General features: G+C 40.9%; 2 protein-coding genes across 3 annotated transcripts in view; one reads left to right on the plus strand and one right to left on the minus strand.

Moving 5' to 3' along the window:
- Positions 1-13088, plus strand: part of il16 (interleukin 16) — a 43020-nt gene extending 29932 nt beyond the window's left edge. For both annotated transcript variants that reach the window (XM_026378984.1, XM_026378985.1), the window contains exons 19-26: positions 4986-5079; positions 6220-7343; positions 7685-7836; positions 8081-8246; positions 8954-9055; positions 10119-10350; positions 10526-10654; positions 11027-13088. In XM_026378984.1, coding sequence (XP_026234769.1) covers positions 4986-5079; positions 6220-7343; positions 7685-7836; positions 8081-8246; positions 8954-9055; positions 10119-10350; positions 10526-10654; positions 11027-11193 — 2166 coding nt within the window. In that variant the 3' untranslated portion in view covers positions 11194-13088. The remainder of the gene's footprint in view (positions 1-4985; positions 5080-6219; positions 7344-7684; positions 7837-8080; positions 8247-8953; positions 9056-10118; positions 10351-10525; positions 10655-11026) is intronic.
- On the minus strand, positions 12324-22990 carry stard5 (StAR-related lipid transfer (START) domain containing 5). The gene is made up of 6 exons (XM_026378986.1): positions 22496-22990; positions 21916-21965; positions 21093-21225; positions 20710-20827; positions 17715-17808; positions 12324-17594 (listed from the first exon to the last, which is right to left on the minus strand). Exons 1-6 carry the CDS (start codon positions 22583-22585, stop codon positions 17444-17446), a joined length of 636 nt encoding a protein of 211 aa, XP_026234771.1. The 5' UTR covers positions 22586-22990; the 3' UTR covers positions 12324-17443.
- Positions 22991-23066: the final 76 nt, after the last annotated feature.

Raw genomic sequence — 23066 nt, forward strand, 5'->3', positions numbered from 1 at the left:
CCGATACAGACAGCTCCTGCAAGGACAGAGGTACGCCGAGCGTCACGTTAACCTCCTCAGAGGCCTGGGGAAGTTCACCACAGAAAGTCTCGTACACAGAAAGTCCTCAGTGTACTCACTGCTGTACAGGTCTCTGTAGAACTCCACCCCCCACCCCCCTGATGTGACCAGGTTTCGTCAGTACAGCCCCTACAGAGGAGCGCAGGCTGTGGATGTACCTGCTCTGGCCATTCCTCTTTTCCAGACTGAAGAAAAAGCGGGAGGGAGCATCCATCTCTGCGACAGCCTAGAATCTGCACCGGACTAGTGCCCCTTGTGTTCTGGTGCCCAGTAGGCTGGCAAGAAGAGCCTTTTTGGATTTGAGGATGTCAAGGTGTCTCGTGTTTCCTGTGGAATCTGCCAAAAGTTGCAGTTCCACAATATCACTCTCCAGAGCCTCAATCGACCTGGTAATGTCCCTAGTGACATTGAGAGTGTACTGTCGGCAGAATTGCTTGATCTGGACTTTGCCACAGTCCCACCACTGTGTAAGATCAGATTTCTGGGTTTTAAAAGTCTTCCAAAAGAACCTAAAACCATCTATAAAACACTCATCCAGCAACAGTGAATCATTAAAAATCCAGTATGCGCTCCTGGTCTTAATGTTATTAATAAAAACATGACACAAAACCATGGAGTGATCGGTAAAACCAACAGGTGTGATGCTTAAAGGAATAAAAATGTTCCAGTCTCGCTAAGGAGATCGTGCCATCTCTCACATGGGACCATGTGTATTGTCTGTCAGAGCCGTGGAAGCTCCTCCAGACATCAACCAGCTCATGAGCTTCAGTGACCTGTTGTAAAACACGCCTAGATGCAGGATGAGGCTCGATGTGGTTCCTGTCTAGACGGTCGTTCTCAGTACAGTTAAAATCACCACCTAAGAATATACAATCTTCGCAGTTACAGTGAATTAGAACAGAGTTCACTCCATTGAGGAGCAGGAGTCTCTACGCTCCTGTATTAGGAGCGTAAACATTGACCAAGAGCACTTTGGTACGTTCAAACACTGCCTGTACCACCAGCAGTCTGCCAGGAACCACTTCAGATGTAGTGAAGGAGACAGGAGGGCAGGATCCAGAAAACAGGATACCGACACCCCCACTGTTGCTGCTGCCATGGCTCAGTACCACCAGCCCAGGCCACTCCCTGTGCCAGTCAACCTCATTACTGCTGTCACTGTGTGTTTCTTGTATTAACATCACGTCGATGTGATTCGGTTTCATTAGTTCATATAAAACCATTCTCTTCTTCAGGTCTCTGGCCCCGTTCAGATTCAAGGTGCCAATTTTGAAAGTAGTCATGGGGAGAGAGAAGAGAAAACAACCACAGAACAACAGCAGGAAAACCAGGGCAGGGAGTGAGCATTTAGAACAACCCTCCATCACCCTGGCTCCCACCCAAGTTCCTGGCTCAGCTTGAACACTATTTTCTTAAGTCTGTAAATCTCCTGGTCCGTGTAGCCTCCTTTACCTCTGCTCCTCATCTGAACACGGACTGAGGTCACAAACAGTTCTTTATCAGAAAAATAATCTTCAAAGTTCTTAGTTCGTAATAGAAACAGTTCACTGTACGCTCTCAGTCTCTGAGACTGGGAGGAATTAGAACCAGACATCTCAGCGTCAGTGCCGGGAGAGTCGTCGACCCCACTACAGTCCGACTCGGCCACCTTCAGGCTCCTCAGGCCTCTACCTCTGACCTTTTTCACAGCCCCAGGCTGGTCCTGGGAGCTGCTCACATTAGATTTACTTCTCCTCTTTCCCCCTGTTACTGTTTTACAACTGTCCCCTTCGTCCATCACTGCTTCCTGTTCAGACCTCAGCTCCTCAGCACACGTCACCCCCTCACCTGTACTTGCTGTCTCTACAACTGATGTGTGATCACCAGCATCAGTCACCACCACCTCAGCCTGGTCACCCCCCAGGACACCTGCCACAGGCTCATTCTGCTGTCCTTCACCTCCACCTTGCTCCTGCCCGCCCACCTCCTGCCCTCCTTTGCCCCCTACATGCTGCTCCACCCCATCATGGACACCATCAGACCTGCCCTGCGGCCTTCTCAGGACGGGCCCTGATGAGATGTCCGCCCCTCACACAGCCAAAGCACTTCATGGTCTCAGATGTCACAAACAGAACATAATCAAAATCATCAACCCTCAGCTTTAGCACCAGGTTCAGTTCTTTGTCCTTATTGTTCAGAACCATGTAGACCTGACATCTGTGGGAGATGACGTGACGCAGTTCTGGCTGTGTACATCCTGACGGTAACCTCCGTAAAGGAGACACTATCTTCCCGTGTCGGGACAACTCTCTGCACAGCAGCTCGTCACTGATAAACGGTGGAACATTAGACAGAGTCACTGTCTTAGAGGGCTGAGTGAGAGGAGACACAGAAACAAAGGAGTCACTGATCACAACACCACTTTCAACCAGGCGGTGAACTTTATCAACGCTGTCGAGGAAAAGAACGACGGAGCCGTTCATCCTTTGCAGCTGATTTAATACAGGCAGCGGCCACTTTCAGGGCGTGCTTCAGCTCGGTGAAGAGCATACCTCCACCTCCACCTGCACGACGACCAGCGAATGCCGGTCGGACACAAAAGCCGCACAAGCCCCGTAAAACACCCCCTAACCCCCCTCTATGAAGACCAGACTGTACAACAACACGTTAAAAACGACAGAGAGGACAGAGATACAGACGACAGAGAGGAGAGAGACAGACGACAGAGAGGAGAGAGACAGACGACAGAGAGGAGAGATACAGACGACAGAGAGGAGAGAGACAGACGACAGAGAGGAGAGAGATACAGACGACAGAGAGGAGAGAGAGACAGACGACAGAGAGGAGAGGTACAGACGACAGAGAGGAGAGACACAGACGAGAGAGAGGAGAGAGACAGACGACAGAGAGGAGAGTGATGGTGACGGTGAGACTGAAAAAGGAAGAGATAAATATAAAAATGTCCAAAAAGAGAAAAGTGGACAGTGAATATAGAGTTTTTAATCCAGAATGAACAGACTCCTTTCTGTGCATATTACCCACTGGGAGCACTAAACCATTATGAGGCAAAACACAAAGGTTTTGAACACACATACCCACTCAAATCTGAAGTGCAATCACTGCGAGTTGCTAGTCTCAGAGTCCAGTATGACCAGTCCACCAGGATCTTGAGCCACATGCTCTGTTTAATGTTACATAAGAATAAAATTGTCAAAAGGTTTTTGAATTGTACTGAATTAATTTGATTTCACAGTCAGGTATTGATTACACGCAGGCTACTTGATAATATATCGCAGTAAATAGTTAGACATTATAATCTTCTGGACCTTTGCTTCCAAACAATTTGTGTAACCAGACCTCTTTAAACTTCAGTTGAATACCGCTGCTCTAAAGTATGAGGACATTGCTGTCCACACTTCTTGTGTAATTTTATTCAACCAGATTTCAAAATGTTGTTGAAGTGGTTGTACAGCTGCATCACCAGACCAGAACATTGCGATTGGGCGATTTTGCAGAACAATGTATTACAGCTGATAATGTTTTTAACAGTCAAAGGCTTTTACATCCCCTTCTTTCTGCAGTCTCTACATCCCATACACCTCAATTAAAATAGAGTGAAGGTTAATGAAAACTCATTTAATAACAGGCACACTACTTTCTGCACTGGCACTGAATTTTGGTACTGTATGCACAATTCTCACAACGTTTAAGGGAGCACTTCATTATCACAGTATAACACCAACTTGGTTAAACTTGTTGTTGCCACAAACAGACGCTCGCTCCTTTCCTTCCTGACATGAAACTGTTGTTCTCAGGTTTTGTGTTATCTAGTGCTTTCGTCACAACTGGTAGCATTAGGCTTTACCTGCAGCCTAATCAGGTTGCACAGGTCGTCCAGTTATTCCAGTGTTCAGATGTGTTTCAAGAAGGTTTATTGTGTCTTCCAGCACAGTTTCAAGAGCCTGGAGAGGATACCAGGTGAGCTGGATAGGGCTGTAGAAGGGCAACAACGCAGCAACAGGGCCAGTACTGCAAGAGTCCTACAAAATGACCTCTAACAGGAGACAGTTTCCTCCTGGTGCAGGTCAATGCCCGGCCTTATGTGGTCGGTTATGTCAACCGGCCCTAACATTTTCCTCACCTAAATCCAATTGAGCACCTATGGCACATTACGCAGACTGTCCAGGAGCTCACGGATTCCCTAACCCATGTCTGGGAGAAGATGCCCTAGAACTCCATTTGCTGCCTCATCAGGAGCATGTCCAGACATTGTTGGAGTGCATACAGGCATGGACGGGCCACACACACTTAAATCTCATTATTGGTTACTGTGATGAAATTTTACACAAAAATGATGATATTGTGATTTCAGTTTTTCACTTTCATTTTTGAAGCTAAACATTGTTATGTAACTTTATTCTGAACGACTTATACAAATTTTAACTTAAAGACTTTGTTATTCAAGACCTTTTTTGAACACTGTATATTGTGACCTGAGGAATTTACCAACGTGAACTTAATTCACTGCAGTGTAAAATTCAGGTGTACTCACCTTTTTTGTGATTTAGCATAGGTATGTACTATATGCCTCTCTCTGTGAGTACATTAGATGGCATTGAGACATCATTCAGTCATTGAAATGCATATTATCATACTTCTCTTATCTTTACCACCATCTTATGATTTCAGTCATGCTTGTCATCCATTTTGTGTGTTTGTGTGTATGCCTACATGCTAAAAAATGCATCTTCTGTGTCTGCATGCACCACGCTTGTCATCGCTTAGGCCATGGGCCTGTTACTGGCTGAATGAAACACTCAAACACTGTGAAAGCAGTGGATGACTGTGGAGGAATGTCTGAGCGGAAACAGAGTAGATTATTGCACTTTTCTGTGGTTGCTGCTAGAGAAGCTACAGTGACACAATACTTCCTGTTTGTGTGGCAGGAAGGAGAACGAATAAGAGAACAGTCAGAGGGGAGTGAAAAAGACTTCACTTATCCAGACTCTGCAGCCTGCACTGACAGCAGACTACACGCAGGTAGGAGACAAGTATTATTACCTTACATTTAAGCACCTGAATGCAACCACAGTAATAGGCGGTTGTTTAGACAGTTGTCTAAACCTGGTGGTGTTCATTTCAGTGGAAAGCACAGTGTAACTGAGGTTGACTTCCTGTTCAAGGCTGGATTTGTCTGTAAAGTTTAATCAGGACATGATGGAGGTCGTCTAGGGCTGCACTAGTGCTGATTTCCACCTGCCAGACCTCCACCAGAAATCACACAGCTCAGTTTGATGTTGTCGAAATGATCCTAAATGAACAAGTGTGGCATCACATGTTTTAAGGTAGTATTTCCAGATTTAGTCACCACACCCAACACACTGGGTTAGCCACAATTTATAGAATAGAGTTCATTTTATGAGTAAAAGTACTGCTAATGTGTCTTGCTCCAAAAAAATATTTAAAAATAAAATATTAGTGGGTAAACGTAGGAGATATCCTAAGTAAGGTTGGTTGTTTTTTGACATAAAAAAAAAAATGATAGCAATTAAATTCCAGCTACATAATCTAAATGCACATACGCACAGATTGTACTGTGCATATGTTTTTTGCTGTTGTTGTTGTTTTGTTATTTAGGGGAACTTAAGTGAGAGTTCGCCTCTCTTTTTCAGGAAGTTCCTCATCACATTCACTAATGCAAGGTGTAGTAGCACATTCTGACCTGTGGCCACTGGGCAACTCAACTGGAACAGTTCTAATGTCTGAACAGGAGAATGTACAGATCCTTTTAAAGAGCCTTTATTTTTCTGAGAGATCGATGAGGTTTACTTATAGTCTTTCAGTGAAATTGAACAGGTTGCCATGAAATTTTGTACATTGTTAGTTTCTAGACAATAAATCTGTCTGTAGGATGAATTCACAATATTCCTTACAGACATTTGTGAATGTCAGGGTGAAGTGGAATACATTTAGTGGTTCTATGACTTTTCATCTTCTTACTGATAATTAGCATAGAAAACTAAGTTGGTTCACATGTAAGACATTGTACTGCTACTTGTCATTGTGGATATGTTGGATATGTTCTGATAGCAGCTTTGAGCACTACACTACACAGAAATTGTTAATGAGCTTGCCACATGACCACCTCTCAGACTCTATAACTGTCTTCTGTATCAACAGCTGATTCATCAGCCGTGCTCTGCTCACAGCCAAAGAGAGGAGCACTTAGGAGGCAGGCTCGCATTGAACAAAACACTCAAGAGCAGCTTCACGATCCCTGGATTCGCCTTCCAGACAGCTCCCCAGAACAGCTGTTCGAGATATACCACCAACATCACCATCGAAGAGTTGTAGACCCCTCGCAACTTCTCAACGTCCATAGCAAGCCGGCCACCATGAGTGACGACGAGAACCCCACCGAACTCAATGGCACTGCCACAGATGTAACTTTGGATACTCTGTCAAACATCACTTCTGAAAACACTGAGTCTGAAACTCTTCCAGAATCCAAGAAAGCGCCCCCTGTGGCACCTAAACCTGCATGGTTTCGTCAGAGTCTGAAGAAAATTCGGGATGAGCAGGAGCAGAAGAAGCCAGGTAAACCTGCAGAGCAGAGGTCTTCTTTGGGCTTCAACAGAAGCTTTGGAGCCAAAGCTGCCTCACCTGCAGCCAACATGTCAATCAAACTAAAGATCCACTCATTTGAGACTTTTTCGAGTTCAGACGGTCTAGAGAAGGGGAACAACAGGAGAACTGTGTCTCCTTCCACTTCCCTTCCTGTGATGGCGAAGGAGCCCAAGAGTCCACCTGCCTCACATGAAATCCCTAGAGAGACAGAAGACACTGTCTCTGCTTCCTCCCCTGCTGTCACCTCCACTTCTGAAGCATGTAGTAAAACAACAGTCAAGCCTTCTGAAGACAAACCTCCCTCCATTCAGTCCCCAACAGACCTCTCACCTCCTGACACCAGCAGCCCTGATCTGCACTCAGGGATAAACGATTCCCAGTCAGCTCAAGCCCATGATGATGAAAATGTCTTACTATCCAAACAGGAGTCTGACATAGAAAATGTGGATCTCAGCAGGTCCACAGAGTCAAGCGATCTACCCCCTACAGATACAGCATCTGTGAGGTCCAATCAAGATGACAGAAAAGGTCCTCCAGAGGAGACAGAGGGGTCTGTAGCACAGAGCCAGGGAAAGCTGCTGAGCATGACAGTGAGTGCTGTTCCACCCACAGACAGCAGCTCCCTGAGAGGCCTGGAGGGAGAGAGTATAGAGAAGATTCTCACCTTCAGCAACCAGGTAATCTAACACATGCCAGCTCCTATGGTACTGTGCTTTGTTATTATATGTTAATATAGTGGAAATGCTTGCAGTCATTGAGAGCCCAGATTCCACAGGGCACCTTCCATCATCTCTTAGTTTTAAAAATCCAAACTGAATTGGCAAATGATTAAATACCGTTCTGACAAAAAAAAAAAAAAGTATTTCTGAAAACAGTAATGTATTGTTTGCTGCTTTTTCTATTATATATAACAAACACTGGTTACACCGTCTTTGGAGTGTTCTCACACTGTTTTGCCACAAGATGAACAAACTTGAATTGCATCTCACTCCATTTTGATGCGTTGTTTCTGTTGCAGATGTCACAGGCATTGATGCGTTCTCTGCCCATGCACCTCTGCCACGGTAACCCTCGCTCCCAAGACGCACAGGAGCCCTCTGCAGCGGACCTTACCAACCCTCAGGAGTCTGAGCATGCAGGGGACAGCGCTGACAGGGGATTCTCTCTCAGGTATTTCCACATTTCGGGAAAACACATGAAAGAAACAGCAACAGCACAGCCACAGAAGACTAACTGTGCCTGTTTAATATCGACGAGGAAGTGGTTTCTTGTTGAAAATAAGTATCATTTCCTGTTTCATCAGAGTAGCAGTGGTGAGATTTTAAATACACTGCTGGCACACACAGTGGTCATAGACTCCTTGACTACTTGACATTACAGCCTCACTGATATGTTTTCATCTTTTTAAACACAGCTTGGCCACACTGAGGGAGTGTACCATTGAGCGAGGGGAGGGAGGGTCTCACAGCGAGGCAGCAGTCACCTCTGTATGTGCTCAGTCTGTCATCTCAGCCATCCCTTCACAGGAAATACAGAGGATGATCCAGGAAGTCAAAGCCCTAGATGAAGAGACACTGAAGGTAAAAATATGAACATGTTCTGTGATATAGCTTTGATATATATGGCACATATATGAGGTCACAGTGACTTTGACCTTTGATCAGCAAAATGTAATTCATTTGTCCTTGAGGTGACTTCTGTTGTGAATTGGCGCTATACAAATAAAATTGAACTGAATTGAATTAAACTGAGTGGAAGAAGAATGTACATACTGGAGGCTACACTGACATTGGTCTTTGACCTGTGACCAACAACATCGGATCATTTATCCACATTTGAAGACTTTCTTTCAGGTCACTCCTGTACTGTCATGTTCACAAGAGTGGATGAACATGAGGTCACAGTGACCTTGACATTTGCAGGCATATGTGTTTTTTGATTTAATTTACTAGTCATTTTAAAGATGTATCTCTTTAAGTGAGAATCAAAGTACAAAGTTTCCAGAGGTAAGCGCAGATTGTATTGAATTGTAATGTACTGTTGCTGTTTCTGATTTCTGATCACTAACAAGGCCAACCTGTCTTTATTGTAATTGCATTATCAATTTCCATTACTCTGATGTTACTATTTCTATTCTGTGCGTGTGATCTCAGGGGATGTTTTATGTGGCTTCTGGTGACAACTTGGATATCCAGACATCTGGGCTCACCACATGCTCCACATAATATGTGTATTACAAACCACACTGTGAATATAAATATATGCATATTTCTATAATTTTCCACAGCAACTGGTTGACATCCAAGTGGTGATTCTGCACAAGGAGGAGGGAGCTGGACTGGGCTTTAGCATCGCTGGAGGGTCTGACCTGGAGAGCAAAGCTCTGACAGTAAGCAGCGCACGTTCATACCGATCACATCGTCAGACTGAAATATGGCCTCCTGATGCCCACTGGGTGACTCTCTGTCCTCTGTGACAACAGTCAGAGACTGGTGTAACTGTCTCCTCCCTGATTGCACTTGTTTGTATAGACAGCTTCCATTTTATTTGTCCTGAGTTTGTCTTACAGTATCTGTTTGTCTCTGTGATTTCTGCCTCCACCAGAAACAATGAAGTTGAATGGAATTTCGTGGGAGACGTTTTAAAATGCATAATATCATTTGGAAGCACTTGTTTTGTTTATTACCATGATAACAGATGCATCATCTAGAGAAAACAAGAATACTAAAGTAAAAGTTCAAGTAGAGACCTCGCAGTGCAAGTAAAAAAAAACTATTGTAATAGTACTCCACTGCGAACGAGGAGTAGGAGCCGTCAGATAGGCCAATAACCCATAAATGTACATGAACATTTAGATCACATTTTAAACTCAAAAGCTGAAAAAAGTAACTAGTAACTGTAAAAATATAAGTATCTCAAATTTTAACACAGTATCTAAATATTATGACACAGGGCTGCTTACCAGATCAGGGTTTTATTTTATTACAAGTGAATATCTGTTATGTTAAGCAGCAACAAATGACATGAGCTCTCCTGAAGTAGTTGAAGGCACCTGCACCACATATGGATCTAACATATATTTTGGAAACCACTGTGCTTGCTTTTCCTACTGTAATAAAGTTCATTCTGTATTGAATTTTAAGCCAGTGAAGTTCTTCAAGAACTTATGGAAGGTGTTGCTTTTTGCATAGTTTGTCATTAGTGGATGAGATGAAGGCATGAGGTATAAATCCTCAATCCTCTCAGTTAATGTTTTATGAAATCAGTGTATTTGTTTGTATTTGTAGAGGCAAATTCACACTGTAGGAGACAGAAGAAAGCGGTGTTTTGCTTGACTGCTCGCATAAACAAAGGATGAAGATTTGCAGTCTTCATGCTACCTCCGCTCTGCATTTCCCACTGTGTGAACTACTTAGGTTTCTCTGATCCTGTATGTGTCACACTGGTTGCAGGTCCACCGAGTGTTTCCCAGCGGCCTGGCAGCTCAGGAGGGCACCATTCAGAAAGGAGACGAAGTGCTGTCTATAAATGGACAAACTCTGCGTGGCGTCACTCACGCCGATGCCACCGCTGCTCTGCGTCAAGCCCGTAATTTAAAGCTGGCTGTGGTGGTCGTCTGCAAGAGGGCAGAGGAGGAAGGGAGAGAGGGAGGAGGCTGCAAGACTGAGGAGCCCAACCCTACAGGTGAGTCACACTGGACACACAAAGTTGGGCTCTCCATGACACTGTTATTATTCCAGTGTTTCGTTTTTTTCCACAGAAACCTTTTAAGTTCTGTGGGTGATAAACATTCAGTTTTTCAGCTGCACAATAAGAGGTATTCAGACTATGTTTGCATTCATCACATTCTGTGTTGCAGCCGAGGAGCAGGGAGTTCCAGTGAGTGTGGAGCTGGAGAAAGGAGCAGGAGGAGTCGGTTTTACTCTGGAGGGAGGAAAAGGTTCGATCCATGGAGACAGACCGCTAGTCATCAACAGGATCTTTAAAGGTGCACTGACATGATAACAATTACATTAAACATCTATTTATTCATTGAAGCTGATAGTTGATTTTATGGGAGAGGAGCAGTGAAGGACTGGAGTCAAAGACAAACTAACAAGGTTACAAAACGTGTTGCCAGCTGAAAAATAATCACCCATGCAGTAATTATGCAAGAGGAGGCTCTTACCTATTGCTTAGTTAAATCCAGATGGTGACTTTTGTTTTGGACTGGCAGTGTATCTGCATCTGCAGAAACCTTTGGACACTAACACTGTTTCATGTTGTTGTCAGCAGCTTACACATTGAAAACATGTTACTGTAATAGTGTGAAAGAGCTACAGTAAATATAGGAACTGTGTTTTGTGTGTTTGTTTGACAGGTGGAGCAGCAGAGCAGAGCGGCCTTCAAAGTGGAGAGGAACTACTGCAGGTGCAGGGAGTCAGTCTGCAGGACATGACTCGCTTTGAAGCCTGGAACATGATCAAGGCTTTACCTGAAGGACCCATCACAGTCATCATCAGGAGGAGGCAGGGGGGGACGGAATGAGACACAGCTGCTGAATTACTGAATTAGATTTAGTCGAAGACAACAATACTGCTGCAGGTTAAACAACAGTTCAGGGTCCATATACATTTAAACTAAGACACAGTTGTCATCATCTTTGGCTCTGCACATCAGCACAATATATTCGTTATGAATCAAAGAAATAGCTTCAATCTAAAGGTTTAATTGTGTAAGAATAACATTCATTTTGCTTCATTAACCCTAAACTTTTTGTTGCTAAAAATATTTGGACAAACAAGGCCAGTTTTGCCAGGTTGCAATTTCTTTCGAGCTAATGACTGCCTGAAGTCTGGAAGCCACAGGCATGACCAGATGCTGGGGCTCCTCTCTCGTGATGCTCTGCTAGCTTTTGTTTTCACCTCATGTTTAGTTTTGGGCTGTTTTCGCAGCTCAGGTCGATTCAGGTGAAGCGACTGATTTAACCATTACAGACTTTTCATGACTAGAAGATCATTGAAACACCTGTGGTGGACGACAGAAGAATGAAGTCAGTACAGTACAGTCTATGTTTACAGCACGTCTTGATTGTTTAGTTTCAGAGCCAAAATGATGACCAGTGTCCAAATATATATGGACCTCCATATGTCCCCATCAAAATTGATACAAAGCTGCTTAATATCCAAAAGCCCAATTTTGATCAGATTGTCTGCAGCACATACTGACCAGTAATAGGGAAACACCCAACATGCCATCACAACTGCCCCCAAAACAGTACTGAAGGCAACAGTATGAATATGAAGGAGTGAAACAGGATGTGAACTGCCTCTACTCGTCAGAAACACAACAAACAGTAACTTCAGTTCCCACGGATACAGTCACTCAACAGTGAAGTTTGGCTTGCCAGGTGTGTTGTGTTGTCTTTGACACCCCATATACTGAATATCCAAAATGTAACAATATGTTCTGTTAATTCACGTTAAGTTATTGAAGAGTATAACATGACTGGATTTATTTTAAAAGTCTAACAGTGAAAACTAGTTTGTTTGCCGTTCCTCCATGACACCTGACATTGTTCCAGTAGTGGTGTAGGACGAGCAGCTGTATCCACTCAGTCCATCACGGTACAAAACAAGCCACAGGCCACGTGAGAAACCCAATTTTTAGCTAATGTGGGACAGATGGTCTCAGTTTCCACAGTTGCCTTACAAAGTGTGTGAGTGTGGAAGTCTTTCAAAATGGTTCACTCTGATTTTGTTCAGACTAAAAATACAGGAGCCCCGCACCAAACCTGTGCTGCTGCTGCACTGGCTCATTTAATTAAAACAGTTTGGAGAACAAGAGCTCATTAGCTGTTGTCTGTAATGTATCTATAAATGAAGAGAATTAATTTAATATCAGAGTAATTGTCTATTTTTCTGATTAATAGTACTGTATGTATGACAAAGTAGAAGATCAAAGACTGTTACGCACTTTTTTTGACTCAGTAGATTTATGTTTGAACCTCCTGCCATTTTCAGTGTCCATCAAAATAATTCCAACCAGAACGTTACATAGTTGTTTGTGTTTTAGTCCTGAGTGTCCAGTGGGACAGTTTGATCCATGCTCAATAACTGTATTTGGCTGTTGATTATTATCCACAAAAGTACAAAAAAAAAAAAAAAACTCAGACACTATGAGCAAGTGTCAAAGGCTTTGAAAGCAGTGGAAAGATGCTGTAATTTCTCCACAAAATTTTCATTTTTTCTGTGTGCTTAAAATAATCCACTGTGCTCTCAGGATGAACACACACACACACAAGTACAATGCTTTGTCTCTGCCGCATAATGAATGTTTTCTATTAAGGTACGCTTAAAACAAATAAAAAACAGATGTTAACAGAATCAGCCACATCTGCTGTAAGAACTCAAAATACCTTGTATAAAATGATTCAAAATGGAGCTCAAGTCTGTGCAATGTTTCATTCTCCACGTCTGGACAGTAGATGGCTTTGAATTTTTTAAGCATAAAAAGTTGTTTTTCTCAGGCCAGTGGTGGACAACAACATACTCTTAAGAAAATTTTTATCAACACTTTAATGGGTGAACAGAACAAGAGAAACCGTTCCGTGACCCTGACTAGACATGGGTAAGTCAACTTTAAGAACAGCAGGAGTCACTCTCAGCATCATATGACATATCTCATTTTACAAACTGTAGTTTCCTGTTGTGTCACTCATTAAATTATCCAACACAGTGAGTACACAGCACAGCCTGCACTGGTGGAACACAGGAGACATGTCTGAAGTGTTTGTTTGCCAGGACAGTAGATCACACCTTTCCTGATCCACACTAAATTCTGGACTGGTATCAAAAACTCAGTCACACAACAAAACATTCATCCAGGATATTTGGTCATCAGAAAGCCCATCACAGGCACAACCTGATACTCAGAAGAGCTGAACTAAAGCAGGGCTGGTGCTGCAACACTAAACATGCTCTCTGACCAGCGTGTCACTCTGGATACACAGAGATACACGTTGGTCAAAGTTCACTGATAAGTGAGCAGTGAATGTAAACCATCACACAACCACATGCTGCTGCACTGCTCTGCACAAGCTGAGGTGTTTTTACAACCAAAAACTTGTGAAAAAGTATTTCATGTTATGAGACAACAGGGTCCTCTAGTGGTGACAGTGGCTAAAAACATGTTTAGAAACCATGTTAATGAAAAACAAAACTCACGTAATAGAAGAACAGGAACTAAATCTCCATACAGTTTAACTGTCAAATAAAAAACCTGATTAAAATGTGGTTTAAAACAAATTCTCTATATCAACTCAACATACTGACAGGAAAAGAACATAATTGCAACAATGAGGCTTAGTAACAAACAGAATGATATTGGGACCATTTCACTTGTAATGCCACGATGAGAAAAAGTGAGAGCAGCTACAGAATCACTAGGGAAAATACCACAAAACTCAAACAACACATGAAGGAACACAGAAAGTTAAATAGTTCAATAGAGTTAAGAGGTTACATAACTCTGTTACAGTTACTACTGGTACATTTAAAAAACCCATCCTAAATCCCCATCCTATGAGCAGTATGTCACAGCTATTTGTGTATTTTAAACACATCTGTGATGTTTTATTCACCAAAGGTTCAGATTCTTTACATGCATCTTTCCTAACAGTTCAGATTTCCCTCTGTTCTCTGTTGCATTATTCGTGATCCACTATGAATATTCTGACTAGCTCTAAGCTGTAGGTATGAAGCTCACTTTCACTACCTAATAGAAAATGTTGAACAGTGGTATGTGTCTAAAGTCATTCTCAGACTGAACTTATGTAGACATTACCCGGAGAACCTCTATGTGAGAATGCAAATGTTGAAGTCAGTTGATCTAACTAACGTTCTTATAATTAAAAGAAAAACTACTGGACACTCTCCAATAAAACTAGACTCTTTGTTTTTTTGGACTAAAATGAGACAAAAATGTGAGAATTTGGACCAGATTAGAAATAAAACAGCTGTCCTGACTGTGTACACACACATACAGATCAGATTAATAGAAGTCAAAAAGGTGATTCAGTATTGATTTACTTTAAAAGTCAGATATATGGTTTCCATTCCATAGCAGCTACCTGTATGTACAATGAGACTGACATTTTCACAATCAAAGTAAAACCTGATGGCTCCACATTTAATACAGTACAACGTACATTCCTCTATATCCAAATGTAAGCAATAACATGTCAAGCACACAGGATAAGAAACGGCTGATTGTGTCTAATAAAACTGATTGACAACTAAGTGAGGTTAAAAGGTGTTACAGGTAAAATGGCTCAACACTTAACTAAGAAATATTGACAATACTGAAAAAGACTAGTTAAAACATGTCATTGTTTATGGCTTATCACACACATAAACGCTCTGGAGAAGAGTGGGCACCTCAGCAGTTTAATACACTAATCAAAGTTATCATCTAGCCTTCCCTGACTCTGCAACCGTTGACTTACTCAGTTCATTTCTTAATAAAGTGCTTATTCAGGTCAAGCTGAATACTTTATCAAGTGGTCTGTATCCACACGTTATCAGTTAGGAAGTGTTCACTTTAACAGTAATGAAGAGGGAATGAAAGGAAGCCTTACATAATGCTGGTCCAACCACATGTTTGTGCTATGTTCAAATATTTTGTATGTATGAAGGTTGGAATGATACAAAACACATTTGTGTGGTTATTTTGTCTGATTATTTCAAAACAATTCTGGCAGTTATAATAATCTATGTTTGTATTCATGGTTATTCTATAACATTTAACATTCAAAATAGCAGTCTGATTTGATTAGCTTCTACCTTTTTAGTTAATAGTTAGTTGGCTTAGTTAATAAATACAGACATGATTTTTATTCTACCAAGTGCTGTAAGCTTTGATGTTTGTGTCCAAATACAGACGAGTGATGTATCACACTATGGAACATTATGTCATTCAAAAATGTTTCTTTGACGTACAAACTTCGATATCTAAACATTTTTACATTTGAGTTTGCACCTGTACATTTCATTTTGTCAATCTGTACAATTACGTCACGTATGTTTAAGCTTGTACATCATCTTTTTTACTGCAGGACTGTATTAATTTTAACCCAGTGAGCCTAATAAAATGAGAACTAAGTGTGTATTTCAGTTTCAGCCTTGAGAACTTAGCTTCACCAGCTGTGAGTGAAAAAACAGGCTTATAGCACCAAATGAAAGCTTCACTTTCAGAATCCATAGTGGAAAGAGTAAAAAGCAACTGTGGTTTCAGTTTATGTCTTGTTTATCATTGCTGTATACGAGGTAAAAGCTTTTTGGAATAGGCAGGAATATTTTATTACAGCACCATTAGTGCTCAGTGGTAATGACTTTATCAAGCAGTAAATGTGTCAATAGTCTGTATGTCTCCATATTAACTGATACACACTCAATTTACATGTATCAGACACTTTTAATCAAAGGTACTTATAAGTTAGGAACAAACATCAACTTTGGGTTCAATGCCCTGCCCAAGGACACTTTGACGTGTGACCTGTTGAAGCCAGGGTTCACACATTCCACACTGCAAGTAGTAGACCGACTGCTCTACTTTCTACCCTGCAACAGTGACTCTTAGTAACTGGACATTTTCCACATCTGATATTTTGATGTGCCACTATAAGAAAACCTCATGTAAATAAGAAAATAAACATATTACTGTCCTGTGTTCCCAGCACAAGCTGCCTCACAGCTGATGAAAACAAGTTTTCAAGCCTCACTCAAAGCATAAAACTGTAAAATACATTTTTTAAATCACACTATTTTGAATCATGTAATGTTCTATATCACGCCATTTAAGCTTGAACCTAAATTTTATATTGAAGAAAAACATGATATAAATAAAGCCAGAGGCTGGACTGTTATCCAGTTATTATTTCACCGGTATCTCAAAGCGTCAGGTCAGAATAAAATGCCCTGGTCTGGACAAGTGGAGTCCAAACTTGACAAATGTACTGCTACAGCAACAGAGATTCACAGAGAATCTTGATTCACAATATTTTAAAAAAAGTTTCAGTACATCCATATGTGACAGGATGACATAACAATTTGTTAGTTAACTAATGTTACATTACTCATTAAAAATGCATTCTATTACAAAAAAAATAAAACAAAAAACAAGTGAATCTGCTTTAAAAGACCTACAGTACTGTATGCTACTGTATCCCACATGTGCTTCAGTGTTACAGAGTAGCTAGTAAATGAGGCAGATATTCAAGGTTTACAGGTGGAGGGGGTGAGCAGAACTATGACATTTCAAGTACGCAAAACAACGATGAGGTAACAAGGCAGTACTCTAAACCTGGTCTCTTACCAGTATAAGGTATAAATAAAGTCCATGCAGCATGCATGTTTCCTGTTCACCCTAAAGTGTGCAATTACAGTAGAGGAGGACATGTCTGATGTCACAGAAAGTTCTGGATGAAAGAAGGATTCTGCACTGGAATTAATCCTACAGATGTAAAGGATGTAAAGGGACTGGAGTTTAAGATGCGTGTTTTGTCAAATGCAAGCCCTCATTCTTACTTTGGCATTTTTCCATTTATAAACTGCTTTCAAATAAGGGGAGTGACTGTTGATTTACTAGATTCCTCCTAACACCGGAATACAGGAATGTACTTGAAACATAAATGCAGATTGGATCTTTTAGATGATGTAAAATGTGCTGATCCCTATTTAGTTTGGAATGAACATGTGGCCTGACCAGTCGGCATGCCTCATGACTGAAGGTTGATCTGTCAAAGGTCCTTCAGGGATTTAACAGTCTTGGCCAGGTTGCTGTAGAACTCAGCCATGCTGGAGGGGAAGAATGAGTCAACCACAGTGCGAGGGAGGAGGCCGCCCAGGTCTGTCTGGAAGAATGTGAACACCTGAGTTTTGTTGGGCTCTCTGCAAATAGTGAGGAACAAATACAAGAAAAAAAAAAGTGAATTACACAAAAAAGAAAAGCAATAGTCATGAATTAAAACTCTGTCCAGCATATTCTGTAATCCTTTGTTAGCTACTCACCCTGAGATGGGGACACAGATGCAACCACATCGATGGTTAAATCCTCTCACGTAGCCGGATTGGGGAGGACAGCTCGGGTGACACACATTAGTGGCTGTTTGACATAACATAACATTCACATTTATCACATTTATCAAGCTCAAAATCCAAACCAACAGTCAAGCAGGTTTTCAGTATAAATGAAGCTTCAATGCTTTAAGTAGGTCCAGATGAGAATCTTCTCATCCAACTTTCCGCAAGAGCATGAATAAGTGGATTTTCAAAAAGGTGCACAGTGTGTTACTTAGTAAATTCCTCTAGTGGAACCATTAAGACTAAACATCTGAAATCCTTTGGGCCTCAAAGGTCAAAGGTCTTAATTCCAATAGAGTTCCATATTTTTACAGTCAGTAAAGACACAGTACACTGTTATATAAAATATAATATAAAGCGTGGTAATTCCTACACAGCTCATCCAAATTACGTGTCAATCGACCCACCCGACCACTTTAGGTACACCTTAACTGTGTGACTTCAAATCAACAAAGTATACAAAGTCAAAATCATAAACAATGTGTCACTAGTCAAATATCTGAACACCATGACAACTGCTGGTCCACTGGGCAAAAAATACAGATTATCTTAACCACTTCACAACCAGGAAGTGGGTCTGCAGACTGTGCAGATGTCTGGGTAAGCATTTTACCATTCACTTTTTTTGCCTCTGAAGTAAATTGTGTATTTATATCAAACCATCTGTGTTTCACATGTCTGTGAAGTGGCAAAAGTGGAAAAAAATAATTTTTCTTTTCCAAAATCCCCAAAATTTAAAAGCTGCGGCTCACTACTAAAGAGTCAGTCATGGTTAATAATTATCAACCTTTGTGAGGAGCAATATATTGGTTGGTGAAATGACCTCACCTTATTTGCAGTTACTGTATATGATCGCCTTGTTGAACTGCCCTCTTATCTTAAAGTACAATCTGGAGTCATATACTTGACTGTGTGTTTTTCAGTTATACCCGGTTAAAGCTAGCACAGTCTAATGCAACAATCCTGCAATTCAGCAGTATGATCATTCTAAAAACTCTAGTTGGTGATGCTGTGGAACTGCATTGCATTCCACTGACAGGTGTTTCTATAACTTTGATTTATGTTAATATTTCAAGTCTATTTTTTTATCAGTTAAGCTAAATAGCAGAAATACCTCACTGTATATAATATTTTAGCTCTGAACAGTATGACTTTCATTGAAGTGGATTTATTACAGGACTTCAGATTGTTTTAATACTCTACAACAAACTGTATAATTATTCGCCTTTATTAATGTTCAATTGCTTGCAAATGTTCTTCAGTTGTCTTTTTCACCTCTTTTTTATACTTATGTTTTTATGTGAATGTCTATCCTGTTCCGTTATGATTGTTTTAAAAAAACAGTCAAAAAGTCTGTGTGTTTCTCAGGGAATATATATACAGAGGATATCTACTCTTTGAATATATTTAAAGTTATATTAAGACACCCAGGTGGCACTTTGTCCCCATCAAAAACATCCACCTTTAACCCCAGGAAGTATTTCTTGCTCAGGCAGGTGACTGTGGCTGGGAAGCCAGTTAGGGATTATGTCATCATAAAGTGAGCTGCTGTAGTAACATAAGTTGAAACCACAGGTCTGTAGTTCCTTGCCCACCACAACTTTAGGGGCTACACTAATAGAGAAACTATCATTTGAGCTTGTTTCCAGACGCCTCATTTATCAACCTTGCATATAGACAGATTTGTTTTTTGAATACTCTCACATCTGTTTACATAATCATCACAGTCATTTTATATTATTTTTGGAAACACTATATTTGTACATTTACAACCTCTCCTGGCCAGTTCACAGTGTGGCAGATGGCTTTAATCATGGACATAGTGATTCCTAAATTACGCGCGCACGCACACACGCACACACACACACACACACACACACGCACGCACACACACATGCACACACACACACACACACACACACACACACACACACACACACACCCTAACTCTACTGTCAATATTGGATATACTGTAAAGTGTCTTTCCTGCATTTCAGTTTATTATTTGGCAGGCAGAAAACTTTTAGAGGAAATGTTATCATTAATGCTTCCATCTCATCTCCTTTCTCTAGTAGCACCAGTGTGTTGATGTGTCAGATTTGTCAATAACAGACCATGTTTCTGTACAATAAATACCAGTTAATTATAAGTAACTGGTATTTATTATTTACTTTGCGTTATGTTCAACCTCAATAGTAAAACTATTATAAAGTATTTCACTATATTATAGTATAGTATATTTGTAATAATGACATAATATGAGGTATTCATATTAAATTTTGCCAAATAACTAACTTGGGTTTTGTAAAGATTTGATGATTTGAAAGATTTGACCTATGTCCATAATGCCCATACTTGATTGGTAAAGGATGTTTTTAAATGCTATTATCTTAACCTCATTTAGGTGTGTTTTCATCTACTACGTTTGTCCACAGTAATTAACTCTACACATTAAGGTTAACAATTTAGAGAGGTCTTTGGAATTTTTGTAGAGTATGTATTTTAAATAAGCCTGAACATGTACAAGCAGATACATATAACCTGGCTATAGAACAGATGAAATCCTACCAACTTTGTACAGATGCTTTGATAAATGAGACCCTTCCTAAAGTTCCTATTATAATTTTTTCCACGTATATTTGATTCAAGTCAACATGAATGTTTGTTGTGAGGTGATAAAACACCCACAGACATTGACATCTATGTTGAATCTCTTTTGAGTCTGCCCAGACTTGTTGTGCACCCTCTGCATAGTAGAATCTCAAAACACTACTTTATGTAAAGAATCAAACAGCCGTGCATCCTAATCACTTCTGTAAGTGACAGTCTAGCCCCATCCATCCCCTACTACACAGCACAATAAATCTCAGAAACAACAAACAAGATTAGCAAATAAGGGAGACAAGAATGTGTTGTTACGCACCATTTGATGAAATTGTGCCATCTTCGTATTGCTTAACTAAAATAACATCTACAAAGTCTCGGGGAGCTATGATTCCCATAGCTGCTGAAGGTGTGACTGTTCGGCAGATAGAGATATCCTGTGTGAGACAAGGGAGACAAGTGAAGTTCAATAACTAAGTCAAACAAGACAAAAGCAAAAATTAGTATCACTTCTAGTATGACATTTTCCTAAAAGGCTGAGGTTGATTATGACACCTTGTGGCGCTTTAAAAATGATTTAGGCAATTGTTAATGGAACTAAAAAGAAATGGGACTACTTTACTGAGTGAGAACTGGGTCAGTTCATACAAAATCATACAAAATCACCATGAAACACCCTCTCATCAGAAAAAAGGAACACACCTCTGTGATTTGCTCCAAAAGTTCAAACCTTTTGACATTGCTGTCCCATTTCACTCTAAGCCCGTTGGGTACTGGTTTCAGGCACTCCCACACTTTCTCCAGGTTGCCACTAACAACACCCTCGCCCTTGTAGCTGTAGAGGGAGTCAGATGACAGGACAAGATCGATTGTCAAAAAAAAAAAAAGAAAGTCAATTATTAAGGCAATGACAAAACCTCCAGAGTAGAAACCTTGTTTCTGCATTCTGAAATACAATAACAGACATTTTTCACTAATTACTTTTGTAATTTTTTGGTTTTAGGTCACTGTGCCTGTGCTCACACCTCACTGTACATGGCATCTGGGGTTCCTTAATAATAAATATCCAAATTACAAATGATGTTGTCAAATGCCACAAAGAGAAGAGCACAGGGACATATAGCATTCTGTCTTTTGAAATTCTGTTGAAATTTGTCCAGGACTTTTCCATACCTTAAAAAATGCACAAAATCACAAACAAACATCAATACTAGCAGCTAATAATAGCTACAATTGTTTTTTAAATGTCATAGAAGAGCTAAAGTAGCCTTGCACTACACCACTGTCACCGTTTATTTATTTTGCTGTGACATATTTTTGGAAGAAATTTTAATTCAAATTTTATCCATGCAGTTTTTGTGATCATGTTGTGTAGATTTTAAACAAATTGTAACTGTTATAGGCACAAGTCCCGTTAGTCTGATCCTTGCATTACAGCAGTGTGCTGTCTTTACTGTGTTCAATGAATCAATTTATTAAAATCCAAACCGGATAATAAAGAAAGAAATAACTTGAGGTTTCTCACACATTCCCAGGAAACTCTGATGAAGGACGCCAAGACACAACCACGTCATTCTGCCAAAGAAAACATTACATTTAGAGTGAGCAACATTTGACTTTAGGTAACAAATGTCCACACTGTTTAATCTAATACACTACATATTTCCAAACTACTAAGTCATTTTTAAATTTAGGATTGCTGCACTCTTACTTGAGGAGCAAGCATGACAGAAAAGCCACAATCACCTGATACAACAAGTTGGCCCTTAATTGTCCTTAAGGGCCAACCTGTACCTGTATACACATGTTAATACGGTGTTACATACAGTACAGCTGGTACATGTACTGAGGCCAGACAGGATGGATTCGGAGTAGGTGCACAGTACACTTTAAACAGTGAACTACTGAACACCGACAACGAAGCTTTATTTTGAAAATATGAATAAGATTTAAATAGAGTTATGTGAAACTCTCGGAACATATTGCTCTCTCCTGAGCTGTTAGATGTGGATGAACAAGGCCACATCACGTCACATTTCTTTCATGTTAACAACAACATGTATCACAGTAAGTGATGAAAATCACTAAGAACAGAAAATACTTACCGATTTCTTGCAGACCTTCCACCCGGACTCGTCCCTCTTGTAGCTCAACAAGCATTCAGCCACTACCTTTGCCTTATGTTCATAATCCATGACAGTGAAAGTTAACGTTACCTCTTGAACCTGATTCTCCCTGCAGACGGTTAGCTGACGTTCCGGCGGCTAAGTGCTCGACACAGCGGACAGTCACCTCCCGGGAAACAAGTCACGCTGTTCCTGGACTATGAAACACAAGCGAAGCGGCGACTAGCGTTACCTGACGTGAGCTAGTAGGTGAACGTCGAACCGACCTGCCACTACGAAGCTAACGCTAGCCAAAATGAATGAAACGAACTGCCTAACGTTATACACTGAGCATCGCTCATGAACAAGCAGCTACCTTAGCTCGTTTTAGCTAGCTAAACAACTGTTTTTGTGGCTTAAGGTCACGCAACCGCCCACATCTGTCTAAGTCCAAAGTAGCTGAATGAATCGTGTGAGGTCCGACAGGTATTACTGGAGGCGTCCATCAGGCAGAAACAGTGCGTTTCCGGTAATAGCTTTCAAAAGAAACCCGCATTCAAAAACTTAACCA

This window comes from Anabas testudineus, chromosome 3 (assembly GCF_900324465.2).
Source record: "Anabas testudineus chromosome 3, fAnaTes1.2, whole genome shotgun sequence".
Lineage (NCBI taxonomy): Eukaryota > Metazoa > Chordata > Actinopteri > Anabantiformes > Anabantidae > Anabas > Anabas testudineus.